The following is a 23,492-nucleotide window of genomic DNA, read 5'->3' as shown; positions in this document are numbered from 1 at the left end:
CTGCTCAGCTCGGGCTGACTCGAACCGCTGTTGCTCAGAGCTCAAACTCTTGAGCGAGCTCTTAACCAACTGAGCCACTCAGCCGGCCCTAATTGTACATTTTAAATGGATAAATTATATGGCATGCACATTATATTTCAATAATGTTTTTTTAAAAAAATAAAAAAGATTTAAGCCTAAGAAAATATAAAATCACATGAGGAGCTTTAAAAAAATCTGACACATGAGCCCCATCCAATGATCAAGTAAATCAGAATCCCTGGAGGTGGGTCAAGCATCCAGCGGCTTGAAACAGCTCCCTGGGTGATCCTAACATGTGGCCACGGTGCAGCATCACTGCTGTAGGCGATCAGGAACTGGTGAAGAACTTCAATCAGGGGAATAACATGATCGGATTTGCATTTTAGGAACATTTATCCTTGGTTTTTCTACTCAGACCTTTCAGTAGCCACAAGAATGTGTATATGTATAGTAGACCCCACTTATCTACAGGGGATATGTTCCAGGACCCCCAGTGGATGTCTGAAACCATGGATAGAGCTGAACCCCATAAATACTATGTTTTTTATTTTCCTATGCATACCTACCTATGATAAATTTTAATGTATAAATTAGTCACAGTAAGAGTTTAACAATAATAACTGATAACAAAATAGAACAATTAGAACAATGTACTATAATAAAAGTTAGGTGAATGTGATCTCTCCCTTTCTCTGAAAATATCTTATGGTACTCTATTCACCCTTCTTATGATGACGTGAGATGATAAAATGCCTTAAGTCAAGAACTTTCACCTTTTCACTTCAAGGAAGCACTTTACGAGTTCTCTTTGGCATATCCAAATGGGCAGCATCACTATTCTTGTGCTTTGAGGCCATTATTAGGTAAAATAAGAGCTATGTGACCCCACGCATTGCGATACCATGACAAACAATCTGATGACTGAGGTGGTTGCTAAGTGACTAACAGGTAGCATCTTGGTGTCCACAGCACGGAGACACTGGACAAAGGGATGATTCAAGGCCCCGGTGGGATGGAGCGGGACAGCATGAGGTCTCACCGGGCTACTCAGAACAGCACACAATTTAAAACTTACGAATGACTTATATCTGGAATTTTCCATTGAGTATTTTCAGACCATGGTTGACCACAGGTACATAAAACCACAGAAAGTAAAACTGCAAATAAAGGAGGACTATTATAGAGACTTTTATTCATAAGAACCCAAACCTGGAAACAACTGAAATGTCCCTCCACTGGAAAACTGATAAGTAAACGCTGGTATACTCATACAATGGAATACCAGCCAGCAATAAAAAGCCCACCACCTTGTCGCCTGTTAGCTCTCCTATTTCTGCGACCTTGGGCTCCATTTGCCAAGGCAGAATGTGCCGTTTTCTTTGGGCTCATCTGCTGCCCAGCCACGCTTTCCTATGGACTTTAGCAATGCCACTCTCCAATTGTCACTCGAGCCAGAAATCTCACTCATGTTGCCTTCATTTTGAAAAGCTATGATTTATATATTGTAGAATTCACACATTTAATGTGCCATTTTGCGTGTTTTGACGAACCATACAGTCATGTACCAACCACCACAATGAAGGTAGAGAACAAACAGTTCCATCAACCTTCCCAAATCCACTGGGCCCCTTTATCACTAACCGTCAATGTCTCCTCCTCACCCCCAACTTCTGGCGGCCATTAGTCTGCTTTCTGATTCTGTAGTTTTACCAATTTTCAGAATATCATAAAAATGGGATAATACAGTATGTAGCTTTATGAGTGGGGCGTCTTCCCATGAAACTAGTTCATCCATGTTGCTTCGTGGATCAGGAGTTCATTCTTTTTTATTGCTGAGTAGGGCTCACTGTCGGGATATACCAGAGTTTGTTTACCTAGTCACCAGTTGAGAGACATTTGAGAGGTTTCTAGGTTTGGGTGATTATGAGTCAAGTTGCTGTAAGCATCTGTGTACAGATCTTTGTGAGGACATAACTTTCATTTCTTTGGGGTAAATGCCTAGGCGTGGGTTTGCTGGGTCCTAGGGTAAGTGTATATTTTTTTAACTTTGTACGAGGCTACCAAAGTGCTTGCCAAAGTGACTAACATTTTACATTCCCACCAGCAATAGGTGACGGCTACCGTTGCTTCACATCTTCACATTCTCACCAGCACTTGGTATTTTTTTTATTATTATTTGTTATTATTATTTGTTTTGCTTTGCTTTGATTTGTCTTTAGCCATCAAATGGGCACCTCATTGTGATTTTAATTTGCCATTCCTGAATGACTAATGATGTTGCACATTTTTCATGTGCCGGTTTGCCATCTGTAAATAATCTCTGCTAAAGTAGCTTTTCAAATCTTTTGCCCATTTTTTTATGGGGTTGTTTGTTTGCAAAGTTGTCTTTTAATACCCTGAAATTCTTTCTTAAACTATGACCGAGGCATTCAGTTGTTCCTCCATTACGATAATCAAATTTTATTGTTTCTATCCTTAAATATCATCCTGCTTTCTGGAACCCGTAGTAGCATCCTCTTGGTCGATTTTTATTCCAGCCACCTATCTTTCCCCTTTTGAGGCCATTCTCTCACAAAGCTGATGTCTCCAAACTTTCCTCCTCATCTAATAAAGCTTTCAGCTATCTTGCATTATCGCTTTTTTCCCCCTCTGTTCTCCTCAATAACTATCACCCCACCCCTTTCTCCCTTTTCATGTTGAAGCCTTTCCTCAAATGTGTGGAAATTCTTGACTTCCCCCTCACACTTAAAGACTGAGCACTATGTACGTGGGGCAGCATGAAGGCTGGTGAGCTCCACCCCAGGGGGCTCGGATAGGAGAATCCCCCACATGTCAGCACCTCCGATTCTTTTTCACGAGGCTGCTCATTTCCTCCAGGAAGAATGCTACAGCCTCCAACTTGGAACTATGTGTCTCAGGACGGTGTGCCAGGGGTGAGGGAGCCAGCGCTCTAGTGGGGCTAAAGAGTCTCATGGCCCCACATGTAAACTCACTCAACCTCCCTGTGGCCAGCAGGGAGACTCCCCTCTGTCCTTAGGAGAACCTGCCATCACTTTGTCTGGAGCCTCTGATTTACTTTTGGCAGTAAATGAACTTCCTTTCCCCAGCTGCAGGGAAACGTATCCGACTAAGCAGGTTGGGGAAGTGCAGCGAGATATTTGTTCCTCCTTTGTGTTCTTGATCAGCTTCCCTCTTTACTCCAGCCCCCACTATGCCTGTGGTTCTATTTTGGGAATTTTTATGGGGTTTGAGACATAGCCTGCTCTGATTCTCATCCCCCTTTTGCAGGCACCTGGGCCTTGGCTTCTCTGCTTAGCTAAGACAGTTGCCACTCATCACGCTCTTCCCACTGGTCCAAAATTGGACTTCATTTTTCTCCTTGTCCCTGTGATCACAAATCCTTTTATTTCTTTACTGCAATTTTATTGGGTCTTAGAGAGGCGGCGGTGAGAAACACAGGTTGAGACTACTATTTTTTTTTAAATCAGCCCTAATTTTTAAATATAATTTTTCACAGGATTGTTGTGAAATTTCTTAGTCACATACAGTTAGTTTATAAAGGACAAAAATCTACTCAAGCCTGTTTATGTAAAAGGAGATTTGATGAGTGAACTCAGGGATATTTCACAGAATCCAAGTGCCAGAAAGCCTCTGACAGGCTGGAAGGGAGAACTAGGAAGTGTTCAGGAATCAGGGTAGCTAATTGGCAGCATTCTTCTATTTAGTCTTCCACCTATTTTTCTTACCTAAAATTGGTTCCCTTCTCTCTCTTTCTCTCTTTCCCCCTCTTTCTCTCTGTAAATAACCTCTCTTTCTGGTTACTCATCAGCATAGGTTTTAAATTAACCATAACAGGCACGCCCCTGACCTAATTCCAGATACTTCTAACAAATTCAAAAGTCTCCAATGAGGCAATCTGGTCCAGTTCTTAAGTCACATGTCTCCCCATATCCAATCAGCTTTGGGCAGAGAGTGGTAGGCTATAAACCTAATGACAGATAGGACCATAGGAAGGACATGTTGCTCCCAGAATAAGGTCACTAAGACTTACGCGCTACATGAAGATTAAATAAGTAATGGACATGACAGTGTTCTGGGTTCTGGTACATAGTAGATATTAAATAACTTTTTTTCTTCCCTAAAACAGTTCTCTATCTCATCCTTCATAAATTCATTAAAACATTTTACTCTAAATAAGCTTAAAAGGCATTATAATCTAGGAAGAACAGAAAAGGAAAGCTAGTAATATTAACTAAGTGGCTCAGAGAAGCCGCACATGGTGATGGAAACTCAAGGGATGACGAACAGAGGCCCTGAGTGAGAAAACAGTTAATCTGTCAGGTCCTGGACCAGCACTCAGAGTAAGACCCACAGCTTTGTAACGAGGCCAGAACACTGTTACACTAAGGAATCTAGAACCAAACCACTAATGGAATACAAATATAAATGAAGCTGTCTATTGAGAAGAAATAGTTTTATTGAAAAGCAGCTCTAAATATCAGGGGTGAAAATGAACTATAAAAGAAGAGGCAAAAATCTATATAAAATTTAATTTAATTTTAGAGCTATTGTGGTTTAGGGTCCAATCAGCTGAGGGTAGGGAGCGAATAATATTGCTTTTCCTAAGAATTATACTTTCACAGATACTATATAATGGTATTGCAATGACAGAAATGATATAGGTTGGAATACTAAAGATAACACAAAACTAGGGAAATAATTGTTGATTTAAAACACTCTTGCAGAATTGGGGCGGATTATTTTTTTTAAAAAGATAAAATCTAGTGGAATGTTATTTCCAAAGTTTTGAGAACAAAAAAGTTAAACGCAGATTGGTCTTTAAATATTCTAAGCACTCACAAAGGGAAGATATATTTCCCTGGCTTGTAAAGGTTTGCATTGTCTGCAGTTCACTGAACAGACAAAATGTCAAAGGGAAATCTCCAGTCTTGGTGTCGGTAGTTTATATTATAAAACATAAAAGAAGCCCTGAGCTTCCCTTAAAAAAATAACAAAGAGAAACAATGCCAACTACAAAACCCTTTTGTTCTGTACTCATTCAACACCCCGTTAATGTCTTTTCCTCCTGGTTTAGCGTATCTTGATTCACGAATCACAAGGACCTTTTGAGGAACTGAGCTGGAGGTACAGGTTTGGGAAGGGTGCAGGGACATCAGCCCTGTAAAGTCAGAGAAGAGATGTCTTCTAGCTAGTGAACCATTCTTCACAGAAAACCACAAAAGGTGGACCCCTGCTCTTTGGTTGACTGTGGCCCTGAATGGAGGAGGCCAGAAGGAACACACATGCTGCCACCACTTCTAGATCCAACACTGCCTCAGAAAGGTTCTTTAACTGCAGGGTTCAAATAAATATCTCCAAACCATGTGTGGCTTTGCCTGGCAACCATACTTCCTGTAGAGCTCCAATTCCAGACCTCTTTGTGTTTTATCAGTTCTTCTAAGTCAGGCTTGAGTGGGATGAGTAGAATATTTCCCTGCTCAGGATTCTCCTGACTCCTCAAGGGTAAAAGTGAACTCCCATTGAGGGACTGGTGTGTTACACAACTCCAGCTCAGTTTCTCTCTTCCAGCAAAGCTGAGGCTTATTTTTCTTCCTAAAGTGACTAAAGGTAATCACACCTCACCACCAAGAGAATTTGTTTCCACCCACTAACCATCCAGGTCAGTCTATGTTACATGCCAGACCTACAACCCAGATTGTACTTCTCAGCCTGTGGTTCTTTTCAATATCAAAGTCCCCTAGTACTTTAATTTTTATTAATTTATTTCAAAATAATTACCACCCATTAGGGACATGTCTATTATGTAAAGACTAGAAATACCCAAGCTACTCTACACACCCATAATCCACAAATGCTCATCGAAGCTCAGCTTTTGCTCAGCTAGATGTGTTAGAATGGAAAGCAAAATTATACCCAAACCTCTAGGTAATTGTCAGAGATAAACTCTTAAGGTTGCCTGTCAAAGAGAACAGTAGGATATTTGTCAAAGATGGCCAGACAGATTTTATTTGGACTACTGCAATAAGGGAGAGACACTCCTGGTGTAAACTGAGTTCAACTCCACTGAAACAGAAAGCAGGGTCCTTTTGAAATGCTGGGTGTGCTAAAGGAAAAGTATGAAAGGATGTTGTGAGGGAAGTTGGTCAATGTGATTAGACCATCTGTGTCTGCTAACTGGTGTTTATTGAAATTAGGCTCCTACTCTCCCACAGAGAATGGGAGACAAGGACCCTCTCTTTCTCGATGATTATATTTCAAAGGGATGGCTCCTAGGTCCTTGAGAAAGACATTCCTGGGTTGTAGAAGACATATCTCAGAGGAATAGAGAAAGGATTTACAATCACAAGTTTTCTAAAGTAAATGCTCTACAAAAAGGGAGATCCAGGGCCTCTAGTCAGATTTTAGCTAGAAGAAACAGTAAGGTCTTCTGGTAGCACTGAGCTTTTTCAGGCAGCCATTTTAAGGGGTCTGGGGTTGTCATCCTAGGGACACAGTGATAGAATCCATGTTAGGATTTGTTCAAGTCTCTTAGCGTGGGTGGTGGACACAATCATTTGTGCATAAATTTTTGCAGTTCTTACCTCCATGATTCCACCCTCTTGACATTCATGCCTTTGTATAATCTCCTCCCTTTGAGTACAGGTGAGACCTATGACTTGCTTCTAATCAAAGGATTTCAACGACGACGACAGGATGAACATGGCTACATTTACATAATTACGTTACATAAGAAGGTAACATACATCTTGTGAAGAGACTCCCTGCTCACTTAATTTTAATAAAAGGAGCTCCAAGACAAAGAACTGAGGATGGTCTCTAGCCAACAATCAGCAAGAAGATGAGGTACGCAGTCCTACAACCACAAGGAAACGAACGCTGCCGATAACTTGATTGGAATGAACCTTTCCCCAAACATTCAGATGAGGCCCATCCCCAGACAACACCTTGAATGTAGTCTTGCCTAAAATGAAATGAAGTATACCCTGACTCCTGACCCACAGAAACTGTGAGATAATAAACGTGTGTTGTTTTAAACTATATTTGTGTTAATTTGTTATAAGCCAATAAATAGCTAATACAGTCAAAATTCCCAAAAGCATGTTTAGTTGAACACTTTTCTCATATTGGGCTTCATGGGGGAAAAAAAAGGTGTCACATCCAAATCAGTTTGGGGAATGTTGCTTTCTATGTCCCCAGCCACTTAAAGAGTCACAGTGCATTCTGAGAAATAAAAGGAAGAAACTTCGTTAAATCAGATTCACCTAAATTTTATTTCTTTAAGGAGCCTAGTCCCATTTTGATTTTTTAACTTCTAATATTTTTTTATAAAACTAGCTTTCAAATTATCATTCCACAAAGTAGTGGTTGCAATGAGCAATAGCCTTCAAGCTGGGGAACACATCCCCTAAGGGAATCAATTTCCAGACTGTCACTTATATTCTTTTCCAAACTAGCACTCCTAGGGAAGGGGTCTTCAAAGTTCCCTTTCCCACCTTACAAAAGAATAGTGCCCCTCCCATTCATCCCTGATACACTCCTATACGATAAACAAAACGACAACTTGAAACACTGAGGTACATGTGGAGAAAGTGAATGATCATAAGACTGGATAGCAAATCTTTTCGCAAATCAGGTTTCCCTTTATTTACTTCCACATTGCAGAAGAGCTCACAGGATCGGGGGCATTGATGTGGCCATCTTTGGAAAATACAGTCTTCTACAATGGGCAAATAAATTCATAAATGAGTATCCTCATAGGTAATTAAAGCAAAATGAAGTATGTCCAAAAATAGGGCTAGGATGTCCCCTGGGACAAAGTATAACCCACAGCCCTGAATGTTGCTGAATTTTGTCTGAGCACGGCTGCCGGTCATGAGGAAAGAAGGAGGCTTAAAAGCTGTGGAGTTCACCTACAGAGTTAATTCCTATTTCAAGGCAGGGAGGGAGTGAGTAATGAGGGAACCCTTTTCCTTGCCAGACATATTCACAACCACTGGAAAGGTAAGGAGAACTATTACCCATGTTTTATAGGTGCAAGAAACTATAATTTTGTGGGTTGCAAAACTAGGACTTGAACCCAGATTTGGGACTCCAAGTCCAGTGTGTTTTTTTTAATACCATACCATCAAGTGGACCTTCTCTACTACAATGGGAAGGCAGCTACCCAACCCTTTTTATTTCCTCCCTTGCAGGGAACAGTTTAGTTCCTTCTATGGAGCTTTCAGCTCTGTAAAAGGATCTGGGAGCACTGGGCTCCCACGGTGATTTAGATGCAACTCAAATGCCTGAGATATAAGCTTGTTCAAGTTGCATTCTTAAATTCTAAGCATAAAGGTGGGCCATTTTTTAGCTCATGAAATGTCTATAGAAAGACATGAGAGTTTAGTGATCAGAAAGTACTTTTCTAATAAATAATGATATGGCTGAGAAATATTTATAGAAACTGAAAATGCAATATCATTTATATGATGTAAATCACGTAGGAACTAAGACACACCAATCTGATCTTAAGATGACTCTGTTTATTCTAAAGTGTATTCAGCAGTTACACAGTATATGCACAGGTTAAGCAAGATAGCTAAGCGCTTCATTGTCTCTGAATGAAGTACAGCAGGAAAGAACAATGGCAAGGAAAATTGCAAATTTTCCAGGAATTGCTCTAATAAGATTAAATACAGAGACATGTATAATCAACCTGTATTTTTTTCTTTTTTAAAAAGATTTTTATTGGGGAATTGGGGGACGGGAACAGATAAGTTGCAGTCCTTTTGTTCTTCAGTTCACTTGTGGGGGACGTCATTTCACTGGCCCATGTTGGTATTATCATTGTGCTCTTCCCAGGTTAGGCAGTTGCTCGCCGGCCAATGGACAGCCACTCACGGCGGCTCACGCAGGTCACGAAAGCTCACGCCCACTCCTGGCCAGCCCCACTGCAGCCTACGCTGTCTCTGGCGACTGATGGCAGCTCAACTCCAGGCCGAGCTGTTGTTCACCATCTTCGCTGTAGAGGGCATAGCATCACTGGCCCTCATGTGGGATCCAAACCGGGGCCCTGCTGCTCAGAGCTGGTGTCCCAAGCCAACTCCTAACCAGCGCACCACTCAGCCAGCCCCTGTATTTGTTTCTTTATATCTGGACTATTCCCTAAAGAAGTAGAGATGGCCTGTAAAATCTGTACAATAAAATAGAAGAAAATAAACATAAATAAGTAAAATCAGGAACAGGTAAAATACAAATTAGGAACCAGGGTCAAGACTGGAGAGAGGTAGAATGCAGTTGGGTAGATTCTACTGACTGTGTTATTAAAGTTGAGCCACAAATTTGGCTGTGAGCTTCCTGGAGGCTAAGCAGCTAGAAATTAATGAATAGGCTAAGAGATTTTGATATGTTATCAGTAGGAAAAATGTATTTTTCATGAGCCATCTAATTCTATAATACTTCACACTAAATATTCTTTGCAGATAAACTTTAAATATGGATTTATTTTTTTCTTACAAAATAAAGGTTTTGCTAATTAGAAGGAAATGCATAAAGAAGTGTGTTTACAAAACTGTGTCTCATTATGATGGTTTCAAAAAAATGTATTATGATAAGGAAGAGAGTTTCAAAGAGTTCTCAGGTTAATCAGAGGAAGTAACCAAAGGCCTGCTGCTTTGAAGGCTTAATTCGAGATGCTTATCCAGCATCTTAGTTGAACAAATTTTGCAAATAAGGTCTTCTCAGAAGAGTCACAGCATTTTCTGTGGGAGTTTGAAATGTCAGCAGAACAGGCTTTTTGATGATATTATGCTGGCATAATGTCCTAACAGTTGGAGTGGGGATGGAAGTGGAAGATAGCGAAATCGTTTTGTTGCCTGATATTTAAGCTATACTACATTAACAGCTTTTCTGGCAATGATGATGGGGGCACGTAAAAAAAAGACAAAACAAGCAAATACACCAAAGAAGGAAAACAAAGCTTGACAGGAGCCAGAAGCTCTCTGCCCTATTAACAGATTCTTCCATGACTGCCTTCAACCTAAGACTAAGGCATTTGGTGAATGGAAGAGATTAGTGAATGTCCAGAACTCAACATCAACAAATCCTCAGTTCTCAACAATTACTAGCATTAAAGCATTCATTTCAAAAGAGGATAAAATTAAGACTCTTATGCAGATAAAAAAAAAAGGAACACGCATTAAAGATTTGATTTAATGCACTGTTAACGAAGGAACCAGGCAGATGTTACAACCTGTTCAAAGGAAAATCCAAAGAACAGATATAATTACAGATCAGGCATATTGAAATGAATTTTCAAATGGACCCATAAGAGAGGGCTGTCACTCCACCAGATAGAATTCATTTGCATTTCCGTAAACACGTATGATTAGTTTTGCCATCAATTGCACACTTGGTCAAAGACAATGAAAGCTATAATCGGATGACTTCGGAAAGGTGCCTGTCTCCGAACAATGCATAGCTTTCCCCTGGAGATGGCTAGTAATCTTGTTCATTCTGAATTTCCTTATACTGGTCAGTGAACATGTCCCTCCATCCTTGACACTCCACTGGTACTAGCAGTGCCCACTTTTGGGGCATTTTGAAACACATGATGCTCTTTATCTTTCTTCCTGAGATTCGTAAACAGAACAGTGGCCTTCAATCTTACTTGAAGAAAACAAAATAGTGTCGTGAACATTCTTACTGTTCTGTGCACCCTCAAGATTTGCCCTCACAAGTGAACTTTCAATGGCTGCCTTTAAACTAAGACTAAGGCATTTGAAGAATGAATGAGAATAGTGAATGTCCACATCTCATCAGCATCGACAAATCTATCCTGCAAGAAGAGTTACTTAAGGCCACAATTTCAAGACAATGCTTTAGAAACGCATGTAATTTGAAATAGTCAACAAATGAATAAACATCAGAATTCTCTTTTGCTAGGTCTTTCCACTGGTAGCAGAGATACTACCTGCTCACCACATTCATCTCCTCCTTTGTTAGGGTACACAGCTAGATTGTGTTCCCAGCTTCCTTTGCAGTCAGGGGTAGACATACCCCTGTAGTCAGGGGCTGCACTCGGGCCAAAGCAACGTGGGTAGCAGTGATTGCCCTACTTCTAAGCCTATGCCTTCTCTCCACTCCCAGCCCCACCAGTTGTATGCAGAGAATGCTGAGATGCACAGGAGGCAGGAGACCTATTCAGCAAGTAGCGTAGGTCCCTGAGTGACCATGAGCTTCTGGACTTGATGTGAGAAAGAAGTAATATATATTGTATTAACCCTTTGAGTTTTGTGAATTATTTGCAATGGAAGCTAGTATTACCTTAACATCTAAGCATCTCAAATTTCTTTTGAACTTAAATTTTAAAAACTAGGCAATGTATTCATTCAATATTTAACGAGCAAAACAATATAAACAGTGCACGTTTACAATCTCACTCCCACTTCATTCTGTACACACTAAATATCAGCTCCAGTTTATGATTTAAGCCCAGTCCCAGCTGACTGCAGAACACAGGTCCTGCCCCACCTGCTTCAGGAGGACAGATACGTACGTGGAAGAATGGGTTCTTTCATTCACCAAAGACAGCAATACAATGCACACAGGGAGAGTCAGGAAACCAAAATAAAGTGAGGGGGAGGTTGAGTGGAATTGCACCAGGTGGCAGGAGAAAGGCGCAGCAGCCTCATTCAGTTGTCTGCCATGTATTATCTGTGTCAACAGAGCATTAGAACTGTATTTGCGCTCTAAGACCTGCTTATCCTGTTCCTTATGAAACACCATTTTGGAAGCCACTGTCAATCTACATATCAGAGACAAATTTTTTGTTTGTTATTTTGTTTTGTTTTGTTTTTTAGCTCATAGCCCTCATCGCTGAAAGAATAAAAAGGATACCTCTTTTTTTTTCTCAACTTAAAATTGTGTATCTCTTGGGCTCCATTCTCACTTCTCTGTCTGTCTCCTGAACATTTTATCTTGAATGTCTAAAACCAGATGCTGTTTGCTCATCTTCCTAGCATCCTGTGCTGTTCTGCACCCAAGCTTCTTGGGTGGGGGTGGGCAGAAGGGAAGAGCAGCTGCCTGGGCTGAGATCTAGAGAGTGGCTGTAGACTCTGAGCTATTCACCTTTCCACCTTTCCCCTAAGTATCTGGACCATTGCTGATTCTAAATCTGTGTCAGTATTGCAGGGTACATGAGTGCTTCCTCAAGGGAACCAAGGAGGTAAAGACACCTATTCTCTGTTATCATTTAGAGCTCAGGCCAGAGTTTTCCACTTCAGTATACATTTAATACCCCACCCAAAGAGTTAAACTTTGCAGACTTAATTTATGGCCTGTCCAAAAGCTTATTAAATTTGCATCACATCAAATCATGACTTAAGAAAATGCAGTGCAAGGGTAAAAGTTGTTTGGCTGCTCCATCCTTGGAAGGGGATGGCGCCCGGCCTGTGTCTAGTCCTTCACTTTGTAGGTTCAGATTCAGTGTCATCTATTAGCCTGGGGATCATTGGACATAAAGCCTAATTGGTTCATGGTAAAGAAAGGTGGTGACACTGACTTTGTCTGTTCAAGGAAACACCCTCCCTCCAGTCCCCAAAATTTGGAAGAGTATTCTGACCCATCTCTGACCACATGACCCTGAACTGGACCAATTGCTGAATTTCGCCCCTTTGGCATCCCTCACAAAGAAACTATTAATCGAAATCTGAACAATAGGAAGATGTATCTTTTAGGATTTTCTCAGCTGGAACTAGGAAAACATTTTCTCTATCTTCTTGCTTGTGAGCTATAAATATATGGCCTCAGAGCTGCCAAGGGTCTTGCCAAATGTAGAAAATCCCCAAACAACGAAGAGAGCAGAACGCGAAGTTCCAGTTTCCATATCTTGAAGGCCCTGAAGCAGCCCTAGTGCCTGAAATGCCTTCTCTATGAGCCAAATTGACAATTTTCTAGGAAACTCTTTTTGTTGAGCTCATGTTGGGTTTCAGTAAAATAAAGAGTCCTGGCTACGCACCCGATTCTTAAGAGTTTGTTTTATAAACTAGGTTGTCAGTCTCAAAAATTATGCTAAGAAAAATCACTGCCAAGTGGATTGGCTGTTAGTTCATGCGCTTCTCTAGAGGACAGCCTATGTGGGAAACTAAATTATGATGAAAAGGTTGCTTTGCAAGTGCAATGTCAGGATGGAAGAAGTTAGGCCATCTCAAGAGGCACATGCTGGAATCCATGGCACTTCAGGGACACAATGTCTGTTAAGTAGGGCAGAGCAATTCTGCCAGCTGAACAAGGCCCTACTCCTTTGCATAATTCTTAGAGGCACATTGACAAAGTCTTCCTTCCAACTTTTCACTTGAAATCTTTTTATCAATCACCAAATCATTCCGAGCCTTTCATCAGCTATTATGGTTTTATGCTTCTTTGACTTCGCTCATTTCCTGTGCCACCTTTCCTCCCTCATTAAACCCCTCACCACCATCCACCTCCTTTCTCTTCTTTGAATGTAGAAACCCTCTGAGCCTTCTAGGACTTGACAGCACACATCAGTCCCTCTGGGAGACATTCCATTTTTGCCCAAGTCAGAACTAAGTCCCACCCTCTTCTGTTTCCCTTTAGGAGCAAATTGCACTCGTTTTGCAGTCTCGCAAGCTGAGTATGCATTGCGTCTCCTTCTAGATTATGACTTCTTTAAGGACAGAGAGTCAGTCTCACCCATTCTTTCTGATCCCCAGATTTTAACGTAATCCACTGCAAGTAGAAGATGCATAAAATGTATGTTGACTGTTAGACATATTAGCAGGAATTACAACAGTTTGCTTTCTTTTTTGTTGTTTTGTCTTCACTTACAGGGTATTGTATGGCTTAACTCTTTGGGTAACATTTGACAGAAACCAAACCTGAAATAAAGGGTTTGGGGTGAAGACCTCAGAAGCAGGCTTGAATGACCACATGACAGAAAAGGCAGGAACACAGCGGAGGCTTGAGACCAACTGGTCCTAGTGTCACAGGCCTCCTGAGACTTTCGCTGTCTTTGGTCTCTGTGTCTCCTCCCCACATACCACTGCAGGCAAGCTTTTTCCTCACCCTGGGGAACATAGGTGCTGACAACCTCAGAGCTTCACATCTCCTAATGCCTGCTGCTGACAAGGAACTGAAATGTCCTGGCGTGAGATGGAAGATTCCTGAAGAAGTGTATGGGATTATGAAGTGTATGTAGATTATGACATTGTTCCCAATTCTTCATGTCTCCCTGAATTTTTATCTTTTGTTTTTGACTGGAAGTTCTCCTCACACAAGTCAGACTATCTTTTCCACTATTTGACTCTGTTGAGTGAGGTGAATGAAGACAACAGCGCGCTAATTCTGAGCCCAGGCCTCGGAAGAGGTCTCTCTTTTATTTCCATCTGGCTCTTGGGCTATTGCATGAGAAGAGCTTGCCCAGGTCAGCCCTCAGGTCCCCAGAGGGGATGAGAGACACAAGGAGCAGCAACCCAGCCCACGCCAGGCTCTATCTTCTGACCCCAGCTGACCCAGCTGCATGTGTGAGCTCAGCCAAGACCACCAGAGCTGCAAGTCTCAGCCAGCCAGCATTCATATGACCCAGATCTGGGAGAATACATGATTGTTCGTTTAAGCCACTGCATTGTTAACCAAGCATTTTCATGGCAAGAGCTAACTGATAAAAGCCAAGTCTCACCTTTGCAACTTTCTAGATATGTGACCCTGAACAAAATGCCTAACCATCTGGATTTCACTCTCTACCTCTGCAAAATGGAGGTAATGACTACATGTATGCATATGTATGTGTGTATACACACACACACACACACACACACACATATATAATCATAGAATTGTTGTGAGAGTAAGAGGAGTTAAAATCTAAAGTGTCTGCCACATATAAAACACTAATATATTTTTTATTGTGATTACTATTTCCCAAGCCCATCCACAAAAAATTGTAGCCAGGGAGGTAGGAGGGGTTCTAGGGACTGGCCTGGCTTCAGCAAGTGTCCATCTCTGGGTAAATCAGCTGTGGACAGGGGTCAAGGGTCTGGAAGAAGAGAGCAGCTCCCGTTGAAGAAGATGGTTGGACGTGGCGGGGAAGCGTTTCCCAGGAGACCTGGAGGCTGATTCCACATTCAAATGGGAAGCGGGTTGGGCAGACGAAACAAGAAGAATGCACCCAGGACACCATAGTTCTTTCTCGAATCAGTTTCATTGGTAAGTTCTGAATCACAAGAGCTGGTGTCAGATACCCAGCACAGAGCCAGAAGCACGAGTGTATGCTGTCTCTTCTATTTACTAGGCATTTCAGATATTAAAGATTACTAACTTCACTTCACTTCCGTTCTTTGGGTATTGCAGAATGAAAATGGTAATTCCTATCTCCCAGCACAGGTCTAGGAATGAAATGAGATAATGCATGTAAAACAAGGGCATAGCACATGATCAGGAGAGGTGGCTGTGGTTTTTGTAGCTGTTATTCTTGGCTTCTCCCATGATGTGCTGCTTCTCATTAGCTTCCTTTACAGGAGGGGAGCCTTCCTAAGGCAGCCATTTCCATCTCTGGGATTGTGTTCACTGACTGCAGCCTAACCATGCGTGTGAAGTCTGAACACGAGCAAGGCGCATCCCGTCTAGTGCAGTTAGTGCTGACCATATCCATGTCTCTAGTTTTTCACAGGTGACAGGCTCGGAAGAAACCTTGCGATACCTCATCCAGAAAGCCTTTCTAGGGCAGCATCTGAATTGCAAAGTTGTTATTCAAACCTACAAATGATCAGCAATGGTAAATGTGTGACATTAACCCTCTGATTCTCTTTGTCTCTCCTTGGCCGACACTGGGACACTGGTGAACAGCTCACTGTGCTGGGCTGTAATTAGTGTGTGCCTGGAAATGCAGGTTGTTCACAGAGAGACCTTTGCAGGGAATTGCTCATTATTCCTATGATTTCAGGAAACAAAAACCCCAACAAGAAAAAGGGGAAAAGCTGATCAGACCCAGGTCGTCTACGTAAGACCACAGTCTGATGGAGAGCAGCTGTCCCTTCCCAACCCCGGGCCTGGACCTGGAGGAAGATGAAGGTGTGCCTCAGTAGGCTGACCTTTCCACAAACTGAAAGCAATTGTCCTTTGTCATGCCACAGGCTGGTGCCGGGGAGATATGCTGGGGAGGAGAAGGGAAGTGTGTAGTGCTTTAACGAAAATAAACTGAGGAGAAGAGCAAAGAAACTGTATCATGTCTCTATGTGGAGTTAAATAAACTACCAGTCATAATTGCACATACATTCTCTGGATAAATAAACAGTTTTCATCCTGGTATGACTATGTTCAAACGTGGGTGTGTTGGATTGAGGACGGCGGAGGGGAGGGGGTTGTAAGTGGAGTGCAGTGGACCGGAATGTTACAATCTGTTGCTAAATGTCAGGAAAGTGGGATCATGTGCACCATGCGTTGTCCTGGTGCCGGGCTGTTAGCTCATGAGAGGCAATAGGAAGATGTCAGCAGGCTCAGGCATCTCAGCATGGCCACAGAAATGCCACTGCACTTACTATCCTTAGGGAAATATAGTGAGCTCTCAGACAGGGGAGGGGCTGCAATGAACTATGGGGATGCTGTGCTCAGATAGGATCAGTGGTCCTGGCACCTGGAGCGAATTCTACTGGCTTTGCATGGAAGACATGATCAATGGCTGTTTTGGAAAGATCTTGATTTTAGGTAAATTTACTTTCCCCTCATGAGCGCCATGCTATCAGAAAGACAAATTAATCTTACATAAGTGACTTACTGCTCCCTTATGAATTACTTTCCAATTGTTTTTAATAGCATCTCTTTATCTGTAGCACAAGAAAACACAGCTGACCTTTCACAGCCTCTTTTATAAATGAACCCAATTGTAGTTCAGTGTCACCCCTTTTCAGATCTTTATCTCCTGGCACCTTGAATTCAAACTCATCTGAATGCAGGTCCAGCAGCCTCTCTAATGGTATCTATCCATTAATTAAACATGGTGCTAAACAGCTTGCACGCTAGCAGCTGTGAAAGATGGGAAGGCAGGACTCCTTTAATCTACAAATATTTATTTTCTTTGGGGGGATTGGTTGGGAAAAGATTAAGTGTATAGGAGGATAACTGGCTTATGGAGAATGTGGTGGAAGTTTCTTGCCGAGTCACACCAGGTACAGTTAATAAACAGGGAGGCTGGCTCCTAATCCCCGCAATCATAAATTAAGAAGTGCTGGTTCAAACAAGCATGTTCCTCCATCTGGGCTGAGGAATGTGTCTGTGTTCTCTGGGTATTTTAATGAGTGCATGTTAATGAGTTTACAGGGAAAAGTGAATATAGCTCACATAGACTGGGACTCTGATATTTATGGGATCTATCTGCACAAGCGCCAGGTCACGGCTTGTATATTCTTATCCGGCCACAGTGCATTATGGGACCCTCCTTAGTCCATTTACACTTTTCCTTGTTTCTCAGACTCATTCATCACTGAGCTATATAGAAACTGTCCTGGAATAACAAAACAATAGATTGAAAGTTGGACATAGCATTAGCTTTCTGAAAATGTTCTTTTGAATCCAGAAACAGGATATGTATGTGGTAGAATATTAGAAAATACAGACAAGCAAAGCTAAGAGAGTAAAAAAGACTATCTTGCAAATACCTAGAGACTGGATAGTCAATGCCTTACTGTATATCTTTCCAAATCACTTTGTCTTCTGGGATGTATATATACCAGGGGTGCCAAAAGAATTTATACAAGTGGACACTTTGGTCAATGTTGCTCAAGCAGTAGTTTGCTGTAATCAGGAGTGTCTGGATGCTGGTGGTAACCACTTTGAGCACCTCTTGTAATTGCAGAAGTCACATGTGACTTGTATTTATCTTTTGTTATTGGTATATATTGAGTATTACAATTTTAATAGTTTTCCTTTCTTAAAATGTGTATACATTTTTTGGCTCGCTCTCTTTCATACACACACACACACACACACACACACACACACACACATACACAATAAGTCCCTGACTTATGAACAAGTTCTGTTCGGGGAGAATGTTCGTTAAGTCAGATTCGTTCCTAAGTCCAACTTGGATGCATGATTGGCTGCATCTGTGAAAGTTTGCAACTTGAATGTTCATAAGTCAGGGACTTACTGTAATATATATATATATATATATATATATATATATATATATATATATATATATATATATGCACACACACGTATGTTATTTTTGTAATCTGCTTCTTTAGTTAACAATATCTATTTTCCACTTATAATTGTCTCAAAAATGTCCTTTATATTTGCTTTGTCCGTACTAGCATCCAATAAAGAGCCACACATTGCCTTGAATTGTTATCTCCTAGATCCCTCTCAGTCTAGCCTGGTACATCTTTTCATGCACTAATGTGTTAGAGGGAGTGGGCCAGTTGGTTGTTCAGCTCAAGGTCCCATGGCTTAGTTCAGGTTCACTGAAAGCAGAGCCTGAGATAAAGACTTTTGTGTCTTTAGTTTCTGGAAGGTGATCTCATGAAGTAGAAGTGAAGGAGCAGGAAGACAAAAAGGAAGAAGGAAATGCTAATGAGGGCATGTGTTATTGACATTGCCACCGTAAGGATTTGGGTTCAGTTCTGCTAGGACTGCTGAGAAGCTCCCAGGATGCCCCAAGAATGGTCCACTTAGGAGGAACGTGGGGTACTTAACTGCCAACTGCTCCTGGGAAGGAGGGCATTCATTCCCTTCTGTTTCCAGCTGTGCTTGCACAGGCCTAGAGTTTGTGCAGCATCTAGAAGGTCCTGGGCAAGAAAGCAGAGGCCCACCTAGCGTCTGTCCACTCCAGCTGTGGCTGCGATCAGAGGTGGGCCAAAGGGATGGAATGTGGGTACCAAGAGCTATAGCCCATGTTTTGGATTTGTCTATATTTCCCCCCATGTAGTTTATTCAGTTTGTTATTCTATAGGAGCATTTCCTATAAACAAAAAGTTATCAGGGTTGGCTGAGTGGCTCAGTTGGTTAAGAGCTCGATCAAGAGTTTGAGCTCTGAGCAATAGCAGTTCGATGCCCGGCCTGAGCTGAGCTGCCACTAAGCTGCCAATAGGTAGCAGGATGGCTCAGCTTAAAAAAAATAAAATAAATAGAAAAGTTATCTAAGGTCAGATATAGTTAAATTAAGCATTGTGGGAGAAAGAACGGCTTGTTTACTAATAATGGGTTGTTGGAAAACTCATGATGTATTTTTCTATGTTTTTCGATGCAAAAACGTGTCATGACTTTCCCGACAGCCCAATATTATTTACATATGACTGCAAAGACGTGCTAACACCTTCTGTTTTATTTTTAAGAGATTAATTCATCCGGCAAAATTTTACTGAGCACCAGATAATGAGATAGGTGATGGTAAAATAACCGTGCTGTTGAGTTTAGCAAGTTTTGTAAAATAAAATAGTGCTACAGAACTTTATACCGAGTGTGGTGCTAGGTCAGAGGAGGAAGTGATCACTTCTTTCAGGGTAGTGAGGGACGGGGTAGAAGGTGAGAGAAAAGTTTTCTCCAAGGCAGCTGTGCTTGACTTGGGTTTTGAAAGACTAGCAGATGGAGAGAAATGTGTTCAAGGTTGAGTTATATTAGGAGCAAAGGCTATAGTTATGAAGAGGAAAACTTGGGAAATGAAAGTCATTCAGTATGACTGGCGAGCGGGTGAAGCCAGAGTAAGAAAACAAGGAAGGGACAGATCATGACAACTTCATACATCAGACTAGACATTGTCTTCATTACTGATTTCACAGGGACTATTTATGGCAGGAACATAACATGCTCAAATGTTTTCAAATGGTGAATTTTGGAGTCAACAAAATTGATATTTCAAAAAATCAACCAACTTTTCTAGACAGCAACTCCAGAAAATTGCTACAATTTAGTTAGTGAAGACCCTGATTATATATGCATACCTTTCACATGATTTAAAAAAAATGCAGCCATGCTTTTAACTCCTTTTAGGGTCATGGAGTTGCATGAGACATAAAATGTGCAAAATAGAAGCAACCTAGGAGGAGGATGGATGAGACAGTAGGCGTCTCTTTGCAAGAGCTGATAGACATGAAGGGAAGTAGACTTCGGGAAAATGGGAAACAGGAGTCAGGGCTGTTGATTCTGGTGGCCCGCTTCTAGAGACTTCTGTGAAGTCCTATAAAGCAGAACTAATGGCCAAGATTGATGGAGCTGTTTCCAGGAGGGAACGTGAGGCAAAGAGCACTGGCAGAGTTGCTGTAGTACATGGGTGCTGAAGGGCAGCATGGTGTTGGGGACACAGGACGTCACTAGCTCCTTGTAGGCTGGGAAGCTCAGTAAATTTCCCCCTTGACAGAGACCTTCAAGGTCTCATAGCAAACACAGCTGGTGGGGCGGCGTCACTAAGTGACTTTGCAGGTTGCAGGCCGGAGTTCCAAAGCAGGAGGCTGGAGCTGATGCTGCACCATATTCTGGCTTGAACTGACAACTTGGTATGAGCACTTTGGTGTGATCCCGGGAGACTCATCAAAATAATTAGGTCAGGCTTTGCAGGGGACTGCAATAAGTAGATGGAGTCAGGTCATCAAAATTAGCATTGACATAGATCTAGCGGGTCCCATTTGATTCCACATGTAGGTAAGGCCTGGACGAGTTGGGTTACAAATAAATGATGGGAGTGTACCTATCATATGGTTGGGTTTTTGTGGCTCAGGGCCCTTAGCCTGTACATGAAAGCCTCTCTCGCATTGTGATGGTGTCCATCTGGTGGTCACATCCTCCTAAAATGTGTACTATTTTTATGGGTTATACCATGAAGGTTAGAAGTTCCTCAAACATGAGACATAATCACCGAAAGACCCAGACCTATTGCTCCCGTCTACCCTTTGTTGGCTGGCTTATCTCCATGCAAGTATTGATCTCTGCAAGGGGAAACGACTATATATTCAACCCGTTCTGCCAAAGTGAGGAGATTTATCTGAGTATAAGTAATGAAAGGAGGCAGGAAGAAGGGAAATATGGCCAGGAATCAGCTACACATGAGGAGAGAGTGATGTCTAGAGGACTCAGTGACAAAAAAGAGAAAAATCAGAGCAGCATCACTCTCAGGAGCATGACCAGCCGCCCCTCCAGGTGATGTATGATGACACAGGTCGCCGAGTGCTCCTTTTCTAACTGGGCTGTCGTGCTGAGCTCTCTTGAACAAGCAGATTTATTGTGCTGTCACTGGTGCATCACCGAGCAGAGAAGGTATAAGGAATTGTGGGTAATAGGTTTTTGTTTTTTTCTTGTTGAAGCCAACAACCCGTCTCCTTTATCTCAGCTAGCAGGAGACTCAGAGACAGAGCTATGTGGAATTCATACATACAGAGCTCATGTTCTTATCCCTCCATGTTTTGTTATAGGGTGTGTTTGACTTTTGGTTTTACAAAAATAGTAGAATAAAAATAACACAAACTATAGTCATATATAACATGCGAAGGATACTATTATCTTCTGTCTTTTCTGATGTTCCTAAATTTTTACCAGTGATCTATCAATCTTGATAATTTGTTAATAATTGTAAGCTAATAATAAAATACATCTGGGGTTTCTTTTCTTGAGAATTAAAAGAAGGAGGGAACTAGATGAGTAGAGGGAGTGTCTGTGTACCCTGTTGGTGGCAGAATCACTTGGTGCTCTGTTCTGGGGGGCAGTTTAAGTACCTGGCAGAATTAAAAATGTAACTTTCCTTTGATCCTGCTGTTTCACTACGAGAAACATTTCGCTACAATGATACAAGTGTGCAAAGATAGATGGAAGGATGATCAGAGAAGCACCTTTTAGAAGGGAAGCATTGAAATAACTGAAATGTTGGTCAATATGGGACTTGATTAAACACATTACAGTGTGACCTCATGATGAAATATTACTCAGCATTAAAATGCATAGTGTGCGCTGAAGAAAAAGCAAGTTTTAGAACACTTTGTGTAGTAGGATGCCATTTAAAAAAATGTATACATGAATGTATGTTTATGTGCTTGTATATGCCTAGAACATTTCAGGAAAGGAATGAAAACTGAACAATTATTCTTCTGGAAATATGACAGAGGTGGTTATAGAGGTGGATGTTAGGTACTGCTGTACAAGGTGAAAAAATATATTACCAGAATCTTTACGTGAATTTTAAACTCGCTTACAAGTAAAAAACAAAAGGGAATAGGAATAGTTTTCAGGATTTTTTTTTCCCTCCACACAGCCTCTCTCAAGATAGGTGGGGGCCCCAGCTGACTAGTGGATGTAAGTCCCTGTCCTTTCACCTTATGTTAACACATCTCTCCTCATTGGGGCTTTCTCTTCCTCTTTTCACTTTTAGTATGATTTTTTGCAATTGTTAAATATCTCAGGGAAGAGGGAAAAATAAATTGAGTAAAAGTCTTTGTGTGGAATTATGAAAAAAAACACTTAGAAATAGTAGGAAAAAAACATCCTTGTTGACAGCCATCAACCAAGAGGAACGCACGGTCTATTTTCCACTGCCCTTTGTGACTGGCTATTTCTGAAAGAGGCTACTGACAATGATGATTTGAACAAACTCATGGTGATTTCAGTCACATTCAACTCCCCAGATGTCAGGGTTGGAGTCTTGCTTAATTTTCTTTCCTGTGTAAAGAAAGCTGTGGCCCGTGTTCTTGCAGGTAAGTAGAGCCAGATCATTTCAGAATAGGAGTGTCTCTAGGTCTCAGTATTAGTTTGAACTGAGAGATCACCAATCCTGAGGTGTCGCCCATTGTTTGATGTTGCTTGTAAAGAAAACCTGTGCATGAAACCTATACATAACTGGTTAAACTGAACTGTCTTGACTGAATGGCCATTTTAGGAAACTGACCACGTTTCTACCCCATCGGCATCGTTGAGCACTTTCTATGTATCAGGCCCTACGAGGCACTGGGGATATAAAGACAAATGTGCATATTCTCATGGAGTTTACAGTCTAGTTGGAGAAGTACATATATGGCACACAAATTACAATATAACATGTTAGTTGCAATAAAGTGAGTAGGTCCAAGGTATGGTAGTCACCAGGAAACACACACACTGATATTTATAACTGGAAAATACATGCCCACTTGAGTTTCCTAATTAGACTGAAGGAATCTCCCATTATAGTCATCATCCTAAGGCTTTCCTGGGATGAACTGTATGTACAATGTTGTAAAATCTCAATCTAATGCTGGGGACGATGGTCTTGTGGGAAAATAAATCACTGTAGAATTTTTGACTATTTATGAAATGCGTCCTGTTTTCATTCTAAAGAGGTTCCCTGCATCTCCAATTAATATTGCAACAAAAATCAAGTGCTCTCTTGAGTGGTTTTCCAAATCTGTTCACTGAGAAAAAATTTTTTCCTTCTGAATATTGTACAAGAAACAATTCGATTTGGCTTGTTCACAAAAATTTAGGAAATTTTG

The 23,492-nt window shown here is 41.4% G+C and overlaps 1 protein-coding gene across 4 annotated transcripts in view; it reads left to right on the top strand.

Moving 5' to 3' along the window:
* The window catches only part of PHF14 (PHD finger protein 14), a 172,689-nt gene extending 165,615 nt beyond the window's left edge, over positions 1-7,074 (top strand). For all 4 annotated transcript variants that reach the window (XM_019662196.1, XM_019662191.1, XM_019662192.1 and 1 more), the window contains one exon: positions 6,685-7,074. In XM_019662196.1, coding sequence (XP_019517741.1) covers positions 6,685-6,708 — 24 coding nt within the window. In that variant the 3' untranslated portion in view covers positions 6,709-7,074. The remainder of the gene's footprint in view (positions 1-6,684) is intronic.
* Positions 7,075-23,492: the final 16,418 nt, after the last annotated feature.

The sequence above is a fragment of the Hipposideros armiger genome, unplaced genomic scaffold (genome assembly GCF_001890085.2).
Source record: "Hipposideros armiger isolate ML-2016 unplaced genomic scaffold, ASM189008v1 scaffold_370, whole genome shotgun sequence".
NCBI lineage: Eukaryota > Metazoa > Chordata > Mammalia > Chiroptera > Hipposideridae > Hipposideros > Hipposideros armiger.
The sequence above is the reverse complement of the archived record's forward strand: the minus strand, read 5'-3'. Positions and strand labels throughout refer to the sequence as shown.